This window comes from Anopheles gambiae, chromosome 2 (assembly GCF_943734735.2).
Source record: "Anopheles gambiae chromosome 2, idAnoGambNW_F1_1, whole genome shotgun sequence".
In the NCBI taxonomy this organism is placed as follows: domain Eukaryota; kingdom Metazoa; phylum Arthropoda; class Insecta; order Diptera; family Culicidae; genus Anopheles; species Anopheles gambiae.
In genome coordinates, this window is record NC_064601.1 from 106383841 (window position 1) to 106407208 (window position 23368).

Genomic DNA, 23368 nt, shown 5'->3' on the forward strand with positions numbered 1-23368 from the left:
TGTTTCCACTTTTCCCGGGGCGTGAACGTTAGGCGAGTGCACTCAGCCGATATAGTGCACCGGAGGCTATTGTCCGGGTTAGAGTTCGCAGCGGTTTGTGCATCGCGACTGTGCGCGCTCTCTCTCCAGCAGTGGCGCACACCGATGCACACCGATGCACTCGCGAACACACCGGGGGTCACCCGGGCGGTCGTGCAGCTATGTGGAACACTGTCCGAATAGTGTCTGGCTTCGTTCCCCGTGCTCGTTTGTTTTGTTCGTTTGTTCTTCTTTTTTTTTCTTGTTGCTATCCGCGAACATAGATTCGATGCCCGCCGATGACCTCTGGCAGGTTGTGCTGTTTTCCACCCACTTTCTGCTGAGCGAGCTGATGCGATGTTTTCTAATATTTTTTTTTTTTCAACACGCTCTCCGAACCGGCACAGCAAAGGGTTTCGGAGAAAGGCTAATGAGCGTAAAATGGGAGCAAATTTGCACTGAAACAGGTCGTGGTCCGAGATTGGTTCTTTGAATCTGGGATTTGCATTTATAATTGTACGGTTTCTAGGGTGACTAACACGCTGGTTAGCGTCAAGTGACTTACATTTGTTGTTCCTTACTTTGATATTTTGATGACGTAGTGTAGGGATTAATCGAGCTGCCCTTCTTTTTTTAATGTTGAGAAAGGATAAGCTTACCTGAAAATAAAACAGAACGTGAAATATTAATATATTGTATCATATGTGATAACATTGTAAATATGTATCATGAAATCATCATTTATGTGTGTATTAACAAATATTGTAAATTTTGTAAATTATGCAATCAGTTTGCATATCTTCAGGCGCATTGGTCCTTCAGACCCGATCGTCTCCAACAACATGTCTTGCGAATAATCGTACAAAAATAAACTATAAACTCGCTTGAAGCACAAACCTGTTTCCCATCGCGTTACCCCCGAATGTACAACATTCGAGCATTAATTTTTGACTGCATTACTTTCCTTACATTACAAAATCCCCCCCCCCCCCCCCCCCCAACACCACCGCGCGAACCACATAGCACCTTCTTGCGACAGACGCACGTGTTTTCGTGCCACCGGATGTCGCTTTCAGTCGCGTATCATCAGCACAATCAGGTAGGATAGGTAACCCCGAAACCCATCGTGCTTGGGCGGCCTTGGCAGCCTAGGGGTGCTGCCAGCGGGAACCGAAACCGCGAGATTCGTTTCACGCCTCGCTGCGCCTTGACGCGCCAATGTGTCGCACATAATTTCGATCACTTTGACCGATAGCCGAACGTGACAGGGGGTGGGGCTCGGTTTGCTGATCGTACGCGCACCCTGTGTACAGTGTGCGTTTTACAACATTGTTGCATTCGGGGCCGGTGGGCGTGCAATGTGCAATAGTATGCACGGAGCAAGAACAAAAACAAAAAACAAGCTGTGATCTCTCGCGTAACTGACAGGCGATCTTGCCATCATGGTGGGATCTTGTGACAGGGAAAGGTTGTAAAAAATACGAACGGAGAACGAGTCTTTCAGGTGTTTGGTTGTCTTTCGTTTTTCGTAAGTAATTTTTACATCCTGTTTTGTGTCGTATTTTGTTGCAAAGAAATAAAGGGGATAAATCAATTCCCTTTTTTAATGTAGTCGTTTGCGGATCCTGTCTTGTATACGAATCTTATGCAGAAAACAATGATTGCTCTGTCTGGTTTGATGTATATACAACCATTAATGTGCTGGAATATTAAATCTAACAATAGCTTTTCGCGAAATCCATCATCAGGCCATACTTAATTGTCTCCTTTTAAAGATCTTTAAATAAAACTGTGTAAATCATTTTCAATTTCAACGCAAAATCCCAACGATCACAGCGAAATGACAATTTAAAAATCAAATACAATGTGAGTCCGTTAATTAAATGCTCACTAATTTAACCCATTTTTACGATCACCCAACGCCCATACATCACTCCTCGCGACGGAAAAGGATTCTGCTGTATTCCAGCGAGATTTTGCTTTCTTTTGCCCTGCACGGACAGGCCATTTTTTCTGCTGCTCACGTTTGAGTTAACGGAAAAATAACAAGCTCTGTCCCGCGCCAGAATGCAATTGCGTATATCCCACACTACGGACGGTCGGTTGTGATTTTGTTACACGCTCCATGTTTTTTTCTCCTATTTGTGAGAGTTTGCGTGCGCGAGTATGCTCTTGCATCGTGGAATTTCGTCACGAAATAGCACCAATAAATAGATTCTGCCTTTTTTGTTTGAATGTTTGCGACATTTCGATGTATGGTGATTTGGTTTTGGTGGTTCTCTTTTTTTTCTCCTCCTACGAGAGAGATGAAAATGCCGAAACGAACCAACTTTATGGTTTCAGCCTTCCGATGTGTTCCATTTCCGTGCGTCTGCCATATTTTCATTGGTTGAATATTGGATCTGTTTGCTTCTTGTATAGCACGTTGTTGTGTTGTTTGTAGTGTTATTATTTAACATTTGAAACGATTTATGATCGGTATTTATGTTTTTGGAGTTAAAAAATGTATTTATGGCGCTACAGCATCAGTGCGGAGAAACGAGAGCGTGGATTTTACGGTTGTTGTATGACGTCCTATTTTTTGAAATTATAAAAAAATGTATATTAAACTTGGCATTTTTATTTCGAATTGTTACATTCTTATGTATTTCTCTACAAAAAACAGTACATAACACTTTAACAGTAAAATGTAACACACTTTTTTAAATTTTGCAAACTGTTTTGCAACTTTTCCATTACTGGAAAACTGTCCATCGATCCTTCCATTACACTTAACACTAATGCCACAGCAAGAACATTTTAAGCATGCACATAATGCTTCCGTGTAAACTTTCCTCGCCCGCCGCAACCGTTAGAAAAATACAACAGAGCAACTTTCTAAACTTTCCACCATAATTATGCTCGCGTATCGCACGATAGTGACTTCCTCCGACACGGCGGAAGCACCGTCGGAACCTCTATGCCTGGCTTTTCAATTGAAATATTTCACACCCCAAAATACCCGGTAGCGTCCAGTTTTCCCCTAAAGCCAATAACTTTCCGCCGCTCTACAGTTATACCGGAAGCGACCGGCTGCTGCCACTGACGCTGCTGCATTGAAGCGTAACGATAAACTTTTGGGGTAACAGTTGATTTAAGATATTCCGAATCGGGCCCAATACCACGGTCCACTGTACTCGCCGATCGGAAGTAACATTTGTTTAAGGACGGTTTTCCTGCCGGCGACGTTACGGACAGACAACCGGCCCCTGCCCCGTGTTCGGTGTGGTCTGGGGTGTGTGGCACTTTTCAACCACCGCCAAGTGAAGCAAGTTTGGTGCAAAAACTTTCGAGACACTTTACATCACTTTGTACCCGTCCCGGGTGCGTGTGCGAGTGGTGGGAGCCCGGAAGGCCGTACGGTTTACGGCTGATGGCGTCAGCCCGATACACTCCACGATCCCTGCAATTAAAGTCCATCCGCTGCAGGCGCGCGTCTCCGATCGTCTGTTTGCCGGAATTCCGGAACCGAACTTGCAAGACATTGTTGATGCAGATGGAAGGGATATTTTTGGGTGTCGTGGTTTTTTTTCTGTCTCTCTTTCTTCTGTGTGGCTAGTTTTAAATGATCCAGCATTTGCTAACTTTAAGTGGTAAGTGGAGAGCCAACAACCGTCAGCCGCCATCAAGGACGCACAAGGTGAGCTGCTTTTGTAACATTGTAGCCCGCTCGGGATGAATTATCGACCACAGTATCAATTGCAGCGCCCCGGATGGGAGTCCCGATAGAAAACCAAAAAGCAGGGCGGAAACCACCGCAAAAACAAAGGAGCGAAATTGCACTTCACTAGACAGCTCAAATTACAGCTCTTTCTCGCATTTCCAGCGTGGGGATTGCTTTTTTTTTCCTTTTGGTGGGAAGCGGAATCCTTTTTAACGAGGCGCCGAGAGCGTGCAAACATTGTAGAACAATGTGTATGTTTGGAAAGGAAAGGATGGTCTGTTTAATTTACGATGCCCAGAGCAAGCTGACTGACGTTGCATGTGATTGGTGCATGGGTAGTTTCACGTACTGGCCAGGATGGGTCTTGGGTGGTCCTGCGAACTGCAAATCAATTCCTGCTGATTTAAGGTATCTTTTCTGCTTACTGGTCTGATAGCTATTTTCAACCTGACGCCGACGATTATTAGGAAGATATTTTAAAGGACTGAACGCTCTAAAGTAAGACATTGTCAAGGCGCGGTGCAGTGTAACACGCTATGCTTGGAAGAACCACAGTTTGTTTTTGATTAATTCATTTTTTCTTATAATCTGTAGGGCATTAATTTGGCCCTTAATAAAAGCTCTCAATGCTCAGCGACACTGTATTCCTTCCAGCATTATATTCAAAATCTCATCAAAAAGCAATCAGACACATGCACACTTGCTCATCCAAGTACAGGCTATTCTCAAGAAACGCTATTCATACAGACTGGGACGCAACTGCACATGTGGAATATCTGCGAAAGTTTTAGTTTACAACCAAAATATAGGTAGTTTCCGAAATTTTGTTTGAAGTGGTAAGAATTTAGTGACTAAAATTAATGTTTTGATATGATTCTGACTGGAGATAACAATTCTGAAACTTTTTGAATTTTCAATTTGCTCAAAGGCCGTAAAAAACACGCTTATCTCAGAATTCGTGTATCAGATGTATAACACTTCTTGGATGGATTTCCTGTACAGGTCCACATAATGATTAAATGAATGAGGATGCAAAGTGCACATATTACTCGATTTTTTTTCTTTATTTCATTGATCAATCATTAAATATGTATGATATGGCAACAGTTATATTATTTCTAGTTTATATTTTTAATTTAATTTCCTGAATAACATAACAGCAATACAACAGACTTTGTGAAACGCGTATTTACTTTATTTCAAGGCCGATTATTTAAGGTAAGACTAATCGATAATCTACCCCAAGTTCTTGATATTGTGCAGTAGAAATATTGACTTATATTATTCAGGAATGTATTTCGTAAGACTTATTTAAATGAAGCTCCTATTGAAATGAATTTAAAAAGATAATGAAAGCATCTGCGATATGTAAATAGTGATTTAAAGTGAATTTGAAATTGCCAAAGAAATTGTTAAGTGTAATATTCAGACTCCACACTTCAGAAGGAATATCTTATGAAAAACAGTACAAAATTATTTATTAGATTATTAATGTTAAATGCCAATAAGACTGCTGCATGATGGTTTTCCCTTTTAGAGAAACCTTCCAAAATAAATACCTACACGTCTTTTAAAATCTATTTTACAAGATTAGCCAGCCCCAACAAGTACTACACTGCAATGAACCATCACAATCATCTATCAACCACGCAAGAAGTACATAAAGCTGCTTTTGCAATTGCACTTCTTCAACCTACCACTGACCAGGGCCACCACCGGCCAAAGCACAATTTTGTAGTTACAGCAACAAAAACCACTGTGCCACTTTTTTTACAATGTGTGTGTGTGTTTTTTTTTTTTGTTTGTAGTGCGTATGCGCAACACCGGCGGCCAACGAACCCCCTTGGGATGATACACGTTGCTATCCTGCGCTGTTCCAGTGCACCGTTTGCCCCCAAAGAATGTCGTGTTGTAGCGATAAATCAGCGCAAGGGGCCTCCTTTTTTCGGTAATTGTTTATTATTTTCGAGAATAATTAATATTTCGCCCAGCCAATCTGACAGCGTACGCACAGCGAACCTGACCGCCCCGGTGTGTGTGTGTGTGTGTGTGTGTGTGTGTGTGTGTGTGTGCGTCTTCCTCCCTGGGTGATCTTCTTCTTTCTTGTACTGGCCGCGGCGTGTTCGGTTGCTTTGCATGGCTTTGCTGCCGATGTTACCAGAGCCAGGCCAGATATTTGGCGTCGTATGTCATGTGCAGTTGAGAGAGAAATTAATTTTGCGACAGAGATTGATGGTGCATCGTAGAGCCGGGACCACCCCGCCCTGTACACCACCGTGACCAAGCGAAATCGCATACCTTGCGCGGCTGCGTGGTTTTAAGCAAATTAGGCAACGCTGGAACACAACGATTGTTGCATTTTTGCTGTAGCTCCGTTTTTTTTTTATTTGCTCCTCTGGTTCCTCTCGTCCCCGGGGTGGCTGTGTTTGGATTGTTGTCTTCTTACGGTTTAATCGTTGTTTGCCGAAACTCATGGGCATGGGGAGACAGCACTTGAGGAATAATGTAACAACGCACGAAAATTGCACAACATTTGTCTGCGTCGTGCAGTCGTGGACGACACGATCCGTGCAAGGGATAATAAGCAGCAACGCAGCTCGGCGAGGCTGAAGATGTTTTAATTTGCTTCCTTTTCACCGGCCGTCAGCCATGCAGTGTGTGTGTCTTAAAACGGAAAACGGGAAGCCTTGCAGACTGCAGGCAAAGTAGCAGTGCCCTTTGGTCGGTCGGCACGCAGAAAATGGCTCGTAAAACAACCCCAAACTGGAAAGCCTACACCGCCATGTACACCGCTTGTCAAATGCAGGTTTTTTAAAGGCTGGTGGCTTGAAGAAGCACACAACCAAACCCGCCCCAAAAGAACAAAAAGAAACATCTTTCCTTAATGATAATGACAATTATAAATTGCTGGGATGTTTACTTTTGTTATTTAAATCGCAAATTTCTCCCTTTGCTCCAGTGACGACAGTTTAAGTGGCTCGCTACACACTCGGCCCCCGCTCGGCGTTCGTCATCGTCAACTTCGCTGCTTCGCTCCCGGGCCAACAGTGCACAGCCCGGGACGCATACTGCACCGGGTGAAATGTGTTTATTTATCGCCGGGATGAACGAGCGGTAATAAAAATCACATAAACCGAGTCAACCTTATTAAATGCTTTTCATCGAGGTCATTAGGCGGTACCGTTTGCCAGGGATGGAATGCAAGAGAAAAGAAGAAGGAAAAAAAAACATGAGTGAAAAGAAAAGGACACAAAGACAGCGTGGCTGGCTGTTGGAGGTGCTGGACGCTTTCCTTTTTGTGACCCCGTTTGGTCAGTTTCGGTCAGGGAGACATTAAATTGTGACGAGCAGCTCTTCTAGCGCGTGGTTGGGTTGGGGAGTTGTTTGTTTCTCCATTTTAGTTAATTAAGAAGCTTTCTGGACGGTTTTTATTGAACGCAAGAAGGCGACGGTCTTGTAAACCGTGTATAAATAATTGCAGATTGTAGAAGATAGAACAAGATAAGAAAAACTATAAAGGTCACGTTCGAATCATTGATAAACCACCGACTCTCCTTTCAACAAGCTTATTTAATGAGGCCTGCAGTTTTTATCTTCAAATCTCAACATAGGAAAGATTATTATAAATTTTGGTAAATAACTACAGCATTTTGTTAACAATAAAAAGTTTTTGTTGAAATACATCTTTCAAACTGCTTCAAATAGCTCCGAAGACATCGAAAAGACACGACATGGATGCTATTGCCAATGCATTTGAATGCTGCAGAGAAGCCACCCCCCTTCGTCTATCTAATCCAAATTCTCCGCTCGATTTATCACTTTGGACCGGTTTTCATATGCTTATCAAGGAGTCTCGTCCATCCCAGCCGTAAGTCGGGTGTGTCCGTCGGGATAGTAATTGAGCCAACCGAAGAAGCTAAAAAAATGCATACACACACACGCACAACGTGTTTGCGAGTTTTCGGTAGACAAAGTGCGCCCGGCACGTCGCGCAAAAGGATCGAAAACGGTTTCCATAATTAATCGATCATTTAGAGCTGAAATTTATGAACCACCGCCGAACCCGAACGAACGAGCCAACCGACGATTTTGCACCCCTTTTCACGTTCGGCACGGAATGCCGCAGACGAGCCGCAGTCCAAACACCCTCCCCGGGGCGACCAGTCCAAGATGTCCAACCCTAGGAGCAGCAGCAGCAGAAGCAGCAGCATAAATTTCCAGACGACATTTATTTTGCTCACTTTCGGGTTTCGGATAAGCTTTTTTTTTTGTTTTGTTTTGGTGTTCGTTGTGGTCTTTCGTTTTCTGTCTGCATTTTTTTGCTTGCTTGCTTGCTTTTGTCTTGCGTTTTGACACTTATGATAGGGTGTTTTTCGGGTTGTGCAAGTGCAATAACCTGTGGATGATTGAAACAAAAAAAAAATGTACAGAGCTTTACTTTAAAGCCCTTTCACGCCACGTGATCAAAAACACTGAAGATTTGGGATTAAAAAGTGAGTTGAATTGTTTGAGCGGACTCGAAACTACCCATTGCATCTTTAAATATATTACCTATAACGTAACGTACGTCCCACGATTTCGCTTTTATTACTCATTTTGTGCATTTTTTTAAAACCATTATTCCATTTGTGCCGGTTCGTCGTCTACCAACCGTTTCCGAAATGACGAATGTCTGGTTTTGGCACCTCCGGACAGATCGTGCCCGACGGACGGTACCGCTTCCTTCCTTCCCACCATGCCATCCAACCGAGACATACATGGGCACCGTTTTTTTTCTTCCTTTCTTCCTTCTTCCTCCCTGTATTGGGAGACACAAAGACCGCAGCGAATACAAGACGGCTGCGCGGGGCGGCCGACGTTCCAATTCAAAGCGTTCGCTGTCGCATTTGGATGATCATCAGTCATTTAATTGACCTATTGGGAGGCAACATGCCGCTGCCGCCGCCGCTTTATGCTGCTGGCCAAGCTGGCTGGCTGGGCTGGTCTGGGCGCTGCTTGCTGATCTGCATATTAAAACCGCATGCATCATCCATCACTGACAGCGGGATGTTAATCAAAATATATATTCTTTTCTGCTGCTGCTGCCGCCTATTTTGCGCGGCCGGTCCGCAGCCGGGAATGCACACCGATGCCAAAACGGATTTTGGCAGTTGAAAGTGGAAAGGCTGTGGCTGTAGTTTGTTTTTGTTTGGTGGTTTGGCTGTTGTGCAAGTTGATTTCATTTAGCTGAAAGGGTTATCAATTTACAGCAACTTTTTCGATTGCATTCATTTCGGCGCAAAAAAGGCAAAACAGAATGATACAACAGTTAGGACAAAATATGTCAATATATGAGGAGTGTTAATATGGGTAGTGAACAAACGAAATACTTTACAACTTTCCTTTAGATAAGTTACAGTCGTTGCCACCAAAAATTTGGCTGTCAGGCATCCATTTTTGACAGTCCTCATCAGTCAACAGTCAGACATACTTTTAAAAGGTATTTCAGTACATTTTTGACAACTATTATTTTACATCACATAAAAAATACAAAAACCATGTAATTTGATAGTTTTTTGAGAAAAAATTACAATTTTTTTTTAAATTTTGAAGACATTGTTTACACTTGAAAATACATGCCATTTTTTCACACCATTGAAACTTCCAAAATTGGTGTAACAATTATTATATTTTGAATTCTATCATAGAAATGACTAAATACTTTATTTAATTTCAATAATTTTGGAACATACAGTTTAAAGTTTTGTCAATAATGCGATTGACTTAAAGTCAAATATTGATACCTTAGAGACAAAAATTGATGCGCACTGTCAAAAATTGATGCCTCAGAGACAAAAATTGTGACACGATGTCAAAAAAATGGTAGCTTCGAAACAAAAATAGGTGAGTTAGAGTCAAAATTTAGCGGCAACGGCTGTAGTAATCACGACGACTGAAACAGTAATGAGACCTAAAGAGGAGAAATGATTGCCATTTTAATTCAAACCAACAGTAACCATAGTGCTGCAACTGTCTTACACAGTATTATGTTTCTTCTAACAACTCCGGCAGCCCTGGTCGTAGTCCATTACAACGTTGTGATTCCGTGAAAATTCAAAAGAAAAAAGACTTTAATAAGTTGTGAATTAAAAATATTTTGGTGCTTCATTTTTTCCTCATTCATGCTTTGTAAGTTGAAAAGAATTATTATATTTACCCCGTTCTCTCTCTCTCTCCATCTTGTCGAACGACAATCGGCTAGACAATACGTTGAATTGGATTTTCACACTCCTTCTCCCCTTCAGAAAACCGCTCAAATCGAACTACAAAGTTATCATACGTTTTTCTTTTGCGTCAAAGTAACGAAAGAAAACGCCCGAATTGTTGCACGACTGTACACACACACACACACACCCCGTACACGGCTGGCATGATCAAAGGTAAGCGCCCGGTCTGTAGTATGCATCATCGAACCGATGCCAAAAGACGAACCTCGGTGCCGTTTTGGTGGTGCGGTGGGCCAAGGTTGAAAATGTTTGTGTGCTGCACCTCCCTAGCCACCCCCCCCCCCCCCCTCCCACTCTCCCTTTCAATTTAACTTATTGTCCTTGTCGCCCTTGGTGTGTGACTGTGTGTACAAGCGCGCTTGGAAGCGTGAAAATGCATGCATGCTTTCGGGGCGCTTTTTATGAAGTCTAGTCCCTGTCTAGACGGGGACCCGACTCCACTCCAAAAAACCCTCGACACACACACAGGACACAGCAGAAAACGAGAGGCGCGCACAATAACAATACGGTGGCGCGCGACCAAAAGCGACCACTTGTGCCGTTTTGTACGATGCATGCGCCAAAACCCCACCAGCAAATGCCGTCGTCCCCCTCGACACGTGGCTGCAGCGCGGTGACCGATCTCGAGACTCTCCATCCATCGTTTCCCGGCCTCCCACTCCATGCGGCGATGCGTCCTACCGTCACGAATGCAAACGAACGGGGAGTGGGGACGACCAGCATGCAGCCGAGCGAACAAATGACGATAATGGTACACCGACCGCACAACTCCGCGCGACAGACCGTCAGACTCGACCGACACCTTGCAAACGCGTGGACAAAATCGAACGAACGGAGAACGGAACCGGGCGGGAGCGTCTTATCGTACGACAAGGCATCGTTATGCACCTGGCTAAGCAGCTACTAAGCTGCAAAAGGTCTGACGGCACCCGGGCCGGTCAAATTAGCTCCCGGCTCCGATAAATCCAATTTTCCTTCGTCCAATGGTAGTTTGATGTTTGGGAAGAACTGAAATCCCTCCCCTCCTCCGAGGGGGGGGGGGAATATTTTCGGGTGAAAATTCGGCACACAAACGAGGGCAAAGAAAGGGAGAGATTACCGTGATTGACTGTCTGAGCTGTCCCGGGCGCGACTGACCTGTAAGAGGATAACACTACACACTTGGCAAACCCATCACCCCAGTGGGCCACGGTTCACATCGCCCCGAGCAACGGAACGGATTAGCATTACGGATGCTTCCACGGCGTGATTGGAACGCCTCGCGTATGCCTTGCGCGCTTTGTTGTGCTGTGATCCTCGACGCGGAGCGTAATCGGACTAAACCGGAAGGGATTTTCCCCGGGCCAAGCTCGGGGGAATTGTTTTCTTAACAAAGAGAATTTCAAATACCATCGGCAACAGTAGAAATTGGAGATAAGTCATTGATTCCCTTTCGTGACAGATGTTTGTTGAATGTTTAAATAGTATTGATGATGTTGGTGCCCACTCAGCTCTAGATACGCTAGCAGCTTCAAATGATCAAACATACCTTAGTTAACAGAAACAGCAAGTGTTTGTACATTTACTTTTATTTTACTTTTATTCTCAATAAATATTATTTAAGCTAATTTTTTACCTTGAATTTTTTGTGGCGGTATGAATTATTTAACTTCTTGTTTGTTTGTTATACACCTCAATTTATCCATTTATTTATTACACTCTTTTGCTGTTATCAGATCATAGTTTTTAATCATTTCTATTGCTTTTATATCATTTGTTCTGTTAACATATTTGTTTAATAATTTGTTCGAATGATTCATTTACTTATTGATGTCTTGTGTGTATTTTTACAGACATCATGTACTTTTTTCATATTTCACTGAAAATTTGTGTTTTTCTGCTTCTTTCCGACGATTTAGCTTATTACATGATCTTTTGATGTTAAAAATGCCCCTAAAATAATTAAACGTAAATTTGATGATGGAATGTTGAAAAAAAAAACTATATTTTACTGAAAACATGTCTACAAAACATTCAAACAGGAATTAGAGTGTTGAGAGGAACCAGAGACAGCGAGATTAAAAAGAGAACATTATAATTTAATGTTTAAGCTATGTGTCTAAATCGAAGCTATCAGCCGTACAATAATCTTTTTTAATTATTATTTAAAAACATCTTATGAAAGAAAAGAAAGTGATGTTAAAGTATAAAGTATTACACAAACCAATGAAAGCACCATTACTTTATCATGAAATAACTCACAATTTCTTCTTTCAAAACACACCGTAGCTCACCGTTTTACTACCATCTACTGCACGCCAATAAAAAGATGAGAAACGTGCAACACTATCCACGTACTCCAGAATCCACGCCAACCTCAAGCACGAGTGTCTTATGGCAATGATGTTCCATCATCTCCATGTACGGAGGGGTACTGAACTCACACAAGTACTTGGCATGGAATTCCCGCAGGGTAATTTCAGCGTGCCATGGTACCATCGCTAATAAAATTGCAATATCATTGCATGCTTTCTTCTCCCTCGATAACACTACTCCACAAGTTCAATAGGGACAATCCCGCAGACAAACAGAAGGCGCGGGAAAGTCACGCAAAATCGACATTGCAACCGCAAGTGAGCAGCAGCAGCAAACAATCATCAAATCGTATAAAATACGACACACTGGCCCGCAGTAGCAGCGCAACTTCGAACTGCTCATCTGTTCCGCTGATCTGTAGCTTTCGCCAAATCCGCGGTTACAGACAGATTCGACGTGCAGGCAGCGTGTATCGAACCGCATAAAATTTTATTCCCCGAAACAAAACAGTCACGACCGGCGGGTTCATGTTACGATCGCGCTATTTCGCGCCCAAGTAAGATATCAGTTGCCGAAACCGTCAGGTTCGATTCACTTTCGTGCCGGCGGACACGATGGGCACAACACGATGGCCGGATCGAATGCATTCCCGCACGTTTCGTTTTCGGCTGCAAGAAATTGGAAATGTGAGATATTTGCACCCACCCCAATCCGTGGGCAGTCGTAGCCCACAGGGCGTGCTTTTTTCTTTAACCGAAGGGATCGATTCCTACTGCACGATTCCAGCTGGCAGCTGGATGCCCACCCCCCCCCCCCCACCCGGTCCGAACAAGCAACGGCTTGATTTATAAACTCATAATTTTGCATAAATTATGAAGCACAAACTGTTGCCAAATTTAATCCCATTTGCTTATGTTCGCCGGGCGGTGGCGCTTGTCGGGGCAAACTTTTTAGCCAAAAGCGTCCGACCTGCTCCAACCCTTGCCCTTGCTACACCGAATTATCCAAACACACACACACACACAAACACACACACACACACACACACACACACACACACTCGTTCAGCAAATGAGATCAGTTGTTGGTGGTTTTGATGCTGTAGGGCAGGGCAGGGACAACAACACTGCTGCTCGCACACAAACACGGGCGGAGGAGAACCATAGCAGCTTCACCGGAGTTCGCGACCACAGCAGCACAGGCCCGGCAAGAACTTTTGCCACCAGCCAACCAACCTTGTTTGGAAAACTTTCGAGACTGCCACGCTGTCGATCTCTTCGTCTCCGCGACTCCCTCCTTCGCTTAAACCACGAGATGGGGCGCAAATTGCATAAAAAGGCAAACCGAAAACCAACCGAATACAGTCGTGTGGGCTCATCTGGCCCTGGTATCCGGTATCTGTCAGCCGAGTAAGTCAGCCACCCTCCTACTCCTATTCCTTTTGCGATCTGCAAAGCACGTGTCCCGACTGCTGCGGGCCGCAAATAAAAAACCACAAACGATATGTGACTTCTAATATAAACTGACGCTTTTTATTTGCAGCTGCTGTGGGGCGACGGGAAGAAAGCTTCTCGTGCGATTTACACTCATACACACCTACCAGTGCACTTTTTGGGGGTTGTCTTACCACGGTACCACACTACTTGATGTTGGAGGGATAAGCGTAGAGTAGATTTCGTATAAAACTACTAAATTGACTGCGTTTCGTTTGTTGAGTACGAGTTGTTGTGAGATTTCCGTCTGTTTATTAGCACAGCATGATGGTCAATTAGATGAAATTCATTTTCAAATTACTTCACTGTTTATTAGCATTTGGAGGGTAATAAGCTGAGGTGTGAATTCATAACCAGACAAGCAAAGCGCTTATCGTATAGCACAATAACAAGAAATATGGTCGATACATGACAGCGTTATAATAAAGATTAGAGGTAAAAAAATAATCTTCCGTTCAGCCGAAGATGTACTGCATTTTGATGCTATTTTGTGGCATTTTTATAAGGTTCAGTATCAAATCAGAATCAGTTCAGAATCATCCTCATGATCTTAATAGCGTCGGAATCAGTTCCAAGACCTGCATGGGTTTAGAATCAGTCTCTAGAGCCTGATAGGTTCAGTATCAGTTTCCAGTATGGATTCAGGACAAATTCCGGGACTGGCTTGGGATCAGTTCCAGGGCCGATATGGTTTTTAGCTTTGTATGGGGCTAGTATAGGATTGAGATCAGTTCTAGGACACGTACAGATTTGGATTCTGTTCCTGGACCGGAATGCTTTCAGGGTCATGGTATGAAATCAAGATTAGTAGAGGTACAGGTTCAAGAACAGCTTGAGAATCGTAAAAGATAGAACATAATAGCCAGGACTAGTTCAAGATCTGGAAGGGGTATTGGAGCATTTTTTAAACCCTCGTTGTTAAAGACAAACTTGAAATTGTAAGACGTAGTTCTGTTACTGAGTCAAATAAACTGTTTTATTAAAATTCTGCTTAAAAAAAGCAGGTTACTTTATAGGAAAATTACTTTTAAATTATGAAGAATGAGAAATGATCCAGAAACTAGTTGTTAACAAGTCGAAGAATATAAAAAAAAATGCATTTAACTTTAACTCTATTATCTCAATTTTCTTCAATATCCTCTAAGTCGAGCTCTACGAATAATAACGATCGCTTCATCAGGTCTGGCGCGTGCAATAAAAAAACACGCTGCTTGCAGCTTCGCAGATACGCACGGCTCAGTCGGCTTTACAATCTCCATTCCCAAGGTCTTTAATCACTTTCCCGGATTCCTTGGCAGCACCGGGTCGGGCTTTGGCGGACAGCATTGGCATGCAAATAAATCAGCTTTATGCGGGATTAAATCACAACGCACCGGGTTCCTCGCACACACACACACAGCCAATCAAAAGTGCAATCCCAGACAAGCGTACCAAACGCAGTCTCTGTCGTTCGTTTCCTGTAAGCTAAATCCTCTCAACAACAAAAAAAAAACTCCTTTTTTATTTGCTGTCCCTTTGCGAGATGCACAGACAAATCCTGCCACAAACTGTTGTGCTGTTGCGAGATAATTCCCACCCTATCCACCAGATTGGGCTGTTGCAATGTTGCGTCTGCAGCCGCAGCTACGGGTAGATCCGATTGTTGCGGGATCACGCCCGCATCACTCTGCATCACAGAATGCAAAATATGATTTCATTCAGCGTGCGGGATTTATCGCAGAACATTCCTGTTCCAGCTAGCAACAAAGTATTGCCCCCCTGGGGAGGGCGAGGGGGGAGAGAGAATGGATGAATGCAACGATGGGATTTAGGGCGACTTCTTCCATGTGCAGTGTGAATGATAGAGAGAGTGAGAGAGAGACAGAGAGAGAGAGAGAGAAAGAGAGAGAGAAGGGAAGAAGTGCATCAGCATTGGCATACAAAAGGGAATCAGTTCATTATCGCCAACGGTTGCTACAAATCACGAAAGCATTATCATGGACAGGAAAGGAATGATCTTTGTTGTGCATGTAAAGAGGATAATGTTATGATGTGTATTAGCGAATGAAAGCGGGGTTCTTTTCGCTGTGAAAAAGAATTGAAATTAACTGAGCAACTGTTAGCTAATTGATATGGTTCCTTGTGATGCTCGGAAACATTTATTCTGATTATTGACGCTGCCAGTAAACATAAGAGCAGCTCGAATTGCTGGTACATATTGAAGTATTTTAGAAAATTTCATTTAAGCATCTTCAATATTACCAAGAGTAATGATGGGATTACAGTAACAGTAATTAAATAAGTTCACAAACTTCAAACATCATCCCCAAAAGACTTTACGTTTTCCTACCATATGATGTCCTACATAATGAATGTGTTATTTAGGTATTGTACAGCTCACCCAGGAGCTGTTATCACAAACATTTTACCCTCTTGCAATTCGGTTGATGCAGTAAACCATCATCATCCATACTCTCCACATGGCAAACTTTCACATTTTTATCAGCACCGTTTGCGTTCCCTTTTTTTGTAGGTACTTACCCACCCCACGAGCATTGTTGTGTCATAATTTAACGTGCGCATGCAGATGTCTGCCCCGTAGCTATCGTTCCCGGCTGGCCGGCCATTAAACGGCGGCTAATTGTTGCAGCCAATGCACCATAACCGTTACTCAGGCTCCGGTCTGGGGATGCCTGTCGCTCACTCCCACCCAATAACCGCACCCCGAACGATCGCGAGTCGGTCGGTCGGTCAGGTTTGTAAGTTGTCAGGCGGCGGCAATCGTTACAGCGTCTGCCAGTCCAGTTCGCAGGCGGGACGCTATCAACTCCAGCGTTCCGCCGATGCAGTGCTATCAATCGCTGCTGAAAGCTTTACGGCCATTTTCCAAGTCCAAGCGGAGCTGCAGCGGAGGAGTGAAATTCCCCGGGCCCGGCAGGAAGCGTCAGCTCTCATCTGCACCACGTCAACGCTCACGCTTGCTGTCACTTTCGCCACTGTCAATCTGCAGGAGGATTTGCGCTCGGTTTCTACATTGGGGCACGCTGCCGGATGGTCCGGGCTGCAGACAGATGGTAAAGGTCGTAATTATTTTTTCATGCCAAATTTCAACGTCATTTTATGGCGGTTAATGCATAAAAGTGTACACACACACTCACACACATACGGTCACCAGCCGACACCGTTGCAGTTTCACACTTTACGTCATTTAAACTCATTTGCAGCACATAACGTCATCCATTGCAATTTTATATTCATTTTTTGAGCCCTGTGTGCTATGGGAATGAGTTTTTTTTTGTTGTATTATTGTATGTCGTTTCCATTGCATTCACGTTAATTCCGTTACTGGTTCGGCTTATGATGGTAAGGGAGAGTGTGCGTGTGTGTACCATTTTTTTAGTATTATTTTGAACACCGTTCCAAAAGTGCGCGCACGCATTTACGAACCATTTTAACGACCGCGGTTCGAAGACGGGCACGACACTTGCGCAGCAGCCTATTTGCTTGCTGGTTCAACGGACGTTTACGATTTTACAACGCCACAGTCTGGACATGGTCGAAACGACGCCATCCCCGCCTTTCCACTCGCTTTCGAGCGATGAACGTTTAAATATGAATTATAGAGTGAAGATACGTGTTTTTTTCTTCTCCGGTTTCTACATTCGCTCTCATGTGCCTGCATGTGCCTGCCAGGATGCACGAGATGCTTTCCACCAGCTGCTGGTGACCTCGAAAGACCTGAAGAGCCTGCACTATGTGGCCTAGTACATCGCTAGGGAAATTTTATCGGTACACCGGTAATGGAGAGTCGATGCTAAATCCTGCCCATTGCCTTCCGTTTGTCTAAACGTAAATCTTACGATAACACTCCCACAACTGTCCCTTCGCGCCAGGGACCAACGTGAGGATCCAGCCACACCGACAGTACCTACACTCGGCGGGGTGCCTGTAGCAGTTACACGTTGTGCACTACACTGGGTCAGCTGTACCGGTACGTAAAGTTGCACTCGTACGGCGGCACCAGACGATTGCACCATCCGGCTGTGCACGATAATTACTGGCCAGTCGGGAGGCCCAGGATAAATCGTTCGACAGTGAGCATTAATTTAAGTCTGAAACTCTACCCCGCAAGCAACATGGCCCAATATGGCTGTGTAGAAAGATGAGCGAGAGAGGGTGCGAGCGAAGAGGTAAAATGAAAGAGGTGGAAATTAAAATTGCACTCGTGTGCACCCACCTGATGGGCACGGGGATTGTGACCGTTTGGCAACAGGATTGGCAAGTGTGGCACAGTGTTGCAATAACTGCAACGGACACCGTTGTTGTAGGACGTTCTGGACACAACGTGGCACTGGCATTGAGAACGGTTATTGCAATGCACGAACGAATTGCATAAGAGCTGGGCCCGGTTTTAATTTTGAAATAGTGCAGCAATTGTTTACACATTGTCACACAGCTAATGGTTTGAGTTTAAATCAAGATTGTAGCGGGGGTAGTATTTGAAATTCCAGGAAATTGTGGGGAATGTAAGCACAACAGTGCGTTGCTTCATTTTTAAAGTATTGTATTGCGAAAAATGCTATTTGTTTTACTAGAAGTTCCAAACAATTTTCAACAAAACTTTCTATGATTTCAACATCTGCGATGTTGATGTCAACTTTGAATTAAACTTACTTGACAAAGCCGTGACTTGATGAATTTATGATACTCTAGCAACTTTCGCAGATATTTTCAAATGTCTTGATCAGCTCCTCAGCTAGACTCAATATTTTGATATCATTTGATAGATTATTCTGCTGAACTTTAAATAAGTTCGAAGAAGCGAAATAATGTCATACCTTGACGTTCATATATAAACTAGAATTTTATAAATGGTAAAAATCGTAACCACTGTACATCAGTATATACAAAACTTTTTGGTAGGGATAGATTAGATCCTTCTATTTCTTATTAACGTCCACGTTGGAGTCAATTTTGTATATTTTCTGTTGAACCACCCTTGTCAATTTATGAAATTTAAATCTCCCAATAATTACAACCAACAAAAAAGTGTTGAGAGCATAAATATTAAAGCTTTAAGATGTTTAAATGACCGGAAAAGAGTTCTACTTATACGTTTTGTATCTACCTTAACTATGTAGGCTCACAATCTCCTTCAGAACTGGCTGGTTATCGTTGTCTGGGGATTATTTCAAGCGTATCTTATCTCTCTTATCCACATCATGACAGTGCAAGAAGCAACAATGAATGCAACAATTCTTTCTTAATTAATTACCTCAAGCCAAAACTGTTTGATTCTTTTCACATTTAACCGAAAATAATCAGCACCGACGGCATTCGTCACAAGACGCCCGTTACCAAGCAATGCAAAAGACCAAACCACGCTGAACAACTGTTCGCTTCCGACAATAAACTTAATCAAGTCGCATTCGGAATACCATACCCCCCAGCACAACCGGCAAGGCAAGCATATCACACACTCCACGCTCGAAAGAGATAGTTCGCGCATAAATTTGCAAGTCAACGAAATGAAAATGATGAGCCACCCTCCCTGATTTTTTTTTCGCTGTTTCGCTTCCTCGGTGCCAAAACCAACCACTGCAGCCACACCCTCGGATGCTACTTCGGCGTGCAGCTTTGAGCTAGCGGGTAGAGAGCATGTCTCTTTTACCACGTTGCTTCTTCTTCCGAGAGCACCCCCATGCGCTATCAGTGCTCCGCAATCGAAACATACCGCTTGTCCATTCATTCATTTGGCGAATCTTCGGACCCGGCCCGATGCGGTGCGCTATCAATTGACTTCTATCTGTTATGCAAATGAGCGCAACGCGCATGGGGCAGTGTCAAAGCAAGACAGGCAGCGTGCTAGAAAACTTCAAAGTTTGAACGTTTCTCTTGCCCGCGCCGTAGGTCAGTTTCGTTGCCATCAGGATCCGCTACCGGTGGGGATTTCTTTCTTCTGAGGACGGACCCGTTAAGTCCGCTGCAAGATCGGCAGCATGATAACCCCCTGCGCTAGTAAACCCTTCAGTGTTCTGTCAGTGGCACAATGAGCATCTTCCCCCCCCCCCCCAGAAAGCTAGGGTAAGCCGGCAACTAACGTGACCGAAAGCACCGAAATTCCACCCCACCGAATCTAGGTCGTGGGATCCGTCCGAAATTCGACCACTTCGAAAGGTCTCGCCCCAACGAATAGAAGGGAGGGAAACAATCAGTGCGTGTTATCAGCGCTGTTGCAGCGGCAGGCAAATTTCAATCTAGACGAGCAGCATCAGAATACACGGTGGCCAATCGTAAGCGACCCTTGCCCACGGGCAGCGCATAAATAAATAAACTAGATACAAATTTGTTTATTTCGTGACTGGACAGCGTTAGCGAGGGCACACTCTGCTGCTGCAACAGATGGAACCACGACAGGCAGTAGGACAATCAAACTGGCGCAACGGTTGGCTGTGGTGGCCACCACCAATGTTGGGGACGTCAAAGTTCTGGAGAAGAGAGCGAGAGAGAGATAAAAATAACCATTGTTCTACAAAAGATCCCGCTGATTCCATCAATCTGATAGTGATTTTTCGAAGCGGTCTTTTCAAATCCTCAAACAGACTGCAGATTAGTGAGTTGAAGAAGCAATAGCGGAGGAAAATTGTCACCCGAACGAAGACGTGCTTCAGTCATTTACTCGCGAGGCTTCAACCGAGATTGAGATCTAGATTAATATCCTCCGTTGTCCTACTATTAGAGCTGAAGTTGCCGTCCGACAGTGCTTAAACATTGAAGAAACTTCTGTAACAGCTTCCCTTCCGTTTGTGGAATAATTATTCACAGTGACCTTAAATCTGCCCGCTCTTCGCACAATTCCCCATTCAAGCTGCAGCAAAACTCGCAGATGCTTTCCCTTTTCTTTTGCATAATGCTTGAATCCATTGCAATTGCTTTGGATGCGATTAGCGGCGCGCCCGGGCTCGTCCACAGCGACCAAGGAAGCTCGTAACGCTCCCACAGCGACACACGACACATTGACGCATCATCCGGGGAGGGAGGGGTCATCAATTTACCATTCAAATCTCGTTTCATTTCCTTGCCAAATGAATCGCAAACGTAGGGGTCTAGAATTCGCCAAACGAACCGCTCGCACATTACCATTTAACCATGAACCTTTCGCAAGAAAAAGCGGACCATAGGAGTTTGAAGGTGCGGGCAAAGGGAAGGATGAATATGCAATGTTGTGCAGCCGAGGCTGTGTGGCTCGCCGGACCGGACCAGAGACACCCGGACTAAACTCGGCCAGCCCAGAGATGCATCGTCTGTGCGAATCCGGTTTCGAAAACCAATTCCAGACATCTTGGATGCGTTCTTTTTTTGTTTGGAGCTGGTTTTCTCCTATCTGCAGTCTATTAATTCTCTCGCAGCTGGAGCCGCACTTCCAGGGCTTTCGTGGTGTCCATTTCATTGCGTCCGAATCAATCTTGCCCATACGCCAAATCCGCCGTGGTGCAGCTTTATGTGACACCCATCCCAGCCCGAACCGTCTCGACGAGCATCGAAATGCAGCCAATCATTATTATTCCCCACTGCCGTCTCAGGTTGGGCTGTTGGGCCCGTCTCGTTAATGAATAAAATCGGATTTGCAATGAAATCTTAACCTTGCGTTGCGTTTTGGTTTTTGGCATAATCTTTTTCTTCTGCTTCCCTCCCTTATTTCTCTTTTAAGCGATCATGGGGACACTGTCATTCCAACGCATTGGGGCAGAGATTAAACAGCGCGACAGACGGCGCAAGAAATGCAATGCGAGCAACAGGAAACCACCGTGCAGCAGGAGAAGGAGCAAAAGGAGCAGTGACCATCAACGGGATGCGAACAAAAACTTGACACTCAATCCGGAATCATCATCGCTGAGGGGTGGGGTAGGACATGGAGAGACGCGTAAGTCAAGCACAAGACTCGCCGTTGCACACAAAAAAGTGTCACACGTCGCCGGTCATGGCCATAAAATGAGCGATTTAATGAGCAGCCGGGTCCGGGATGGACCATTTTTTTTTCTTTTGCGTGTGCGTGATCTTTGTTGCTGTCCTCCTCTCTTCTGGGGATATAAATTACCGTTGTCTAAAGCGACAAGCCGGCCCCTCTCGTCTCGTTCACCCTGCGCCACTTACCTCTGTGCTGGGCGAAGGTGGAGTTCCAAGTGGTGGACGTTTTGCCCGGCCGCAACGGGAACGAGGAGGACACCGTGATGTAGCCGCGCGGATCGTCCATGAGGACGCTGTAATCGCGCTGGCCGGTAGTGGCCGGCGGTGCCACCGACGAGGACACCACCGGCACGGGCGTAACGTTCACCACGCTCGGCAACGGTTCCGCTGGACCATCGCGATCCGCCGTGTCCGTGCCGATCCCGACCGAACCGTTCGGGGTAGGACCGAGCGCATACGACCCCAGACCGGCCACTCCATCCAGCACGGCCTGGCTGGTGTTGAACTCCTTGAACCGCCGGTAGAACTCCACGTCCACCGCGTCCACGTGCAGATGGGAGCGCTTGCGCGGTGCCTTCCCGTACCGGGACGCGTTCAGGTGGTTGCGCAGGTACTGGCGCATCGCCGTCAGGGTAAGATTGTACAGATCGGGATGGTCGGGCCGCTGGCCGTACTCGTGCTGCCCGTCTGCTCCGAGAGCAGCGGCCGGCTCAGCGGGTCGCCGGTGGTTGCCATGCTGCTTCCGCTCCGGCGGCTGCTGCTGCTGCACCACGAGAAGGAGCGTCAGGGTGGACGGTGTGGTGCCGACGGTTGATGGTGATGGGGCGAACAGTGTGCCGTGGTTTTGATCGCTGAACCCACCGCCGCCGCCTCCGCTGCCGCTGTAGTGTTTCTGTGCCGCCGATGGCACCGCTAGGGAACACGCCGACGAGAGCAGTGAAGTCAGCAGCATTAGTATGAGCCCGTACGCTCGGCTGGCCCCCGCGGCACCACTGGACACATTCTGGGGGGCCACTGCGACGACCGGTGTTCACCGTTGGGGTGACCCACTGCCACCACAGCTACCCACGGCTGCCGTTCGCCACCCGGCGGTGCACCTCACCATCACGCGCCGACCACGCACGCACAACCGGAAAGGAGGATGCACGCGCACTAAACCGGGGCTCCCCTCCGCCCGCGACACCCGGTGCTTCCGGTGGCAGTTGTCACTACGAAAATGAACCTTGTTATTTTTACTCCCCTTTTTCTTGTACACAGTGTGCACTTTTCACTTGTCAAATTTTGTACTTTAAATAACACTTTTTTTTGTATTTAAGTTGTATTTGATCACTGTTTATTACTTTACTTTACACAAAACTTTACTTCAAACCCACACTGTAACGCTTATTTGTTTGCAGACTTCTGTTTGTTTGTTTGCGTTGTTTCACTTTTCAGCACTTGTTTATCTGAAAAGAAAAATAAAACAAAGCAAATTATTAATTAGCTGTTGTTTGTCTATTTGAAAACACGTAGAAAATTATAGTGTTGTGTATTATGTAGGCAAACATTTGTTTATTGTTTAAGTTTGTTGTTTGGTTATTTATTTTAATTAGTATCTGATTTGTAGTACAAGAGAATCTGCGAAGAATCTCTATTTTGTTCGCAAC

General features: G+C 44.9%; 1 protein-coding gene across 1 annotated transcript in view; it reads right to left on the minus strand.

Moving 5' to 3' along the window:
- Positions 1–23368, minus strand: part of LOC133391263 (homeotic protein female sterile) — a 142780-nt gene that overhangs the window by 115091 nt on the left and 4321 nt on the right. Inside the window, exon 2 of the mRNA XM_061643670.1 lies at positions 21909–23167. Coding sequence (XP_061499654.1) covers positions 21909–22674 — 766 coding nt within the window. The 5' untranslated portion in view covers positions 22675–23167. The remainder of the gene's footprint in view (positions 1–21908; positions 23168–23368) is intronic.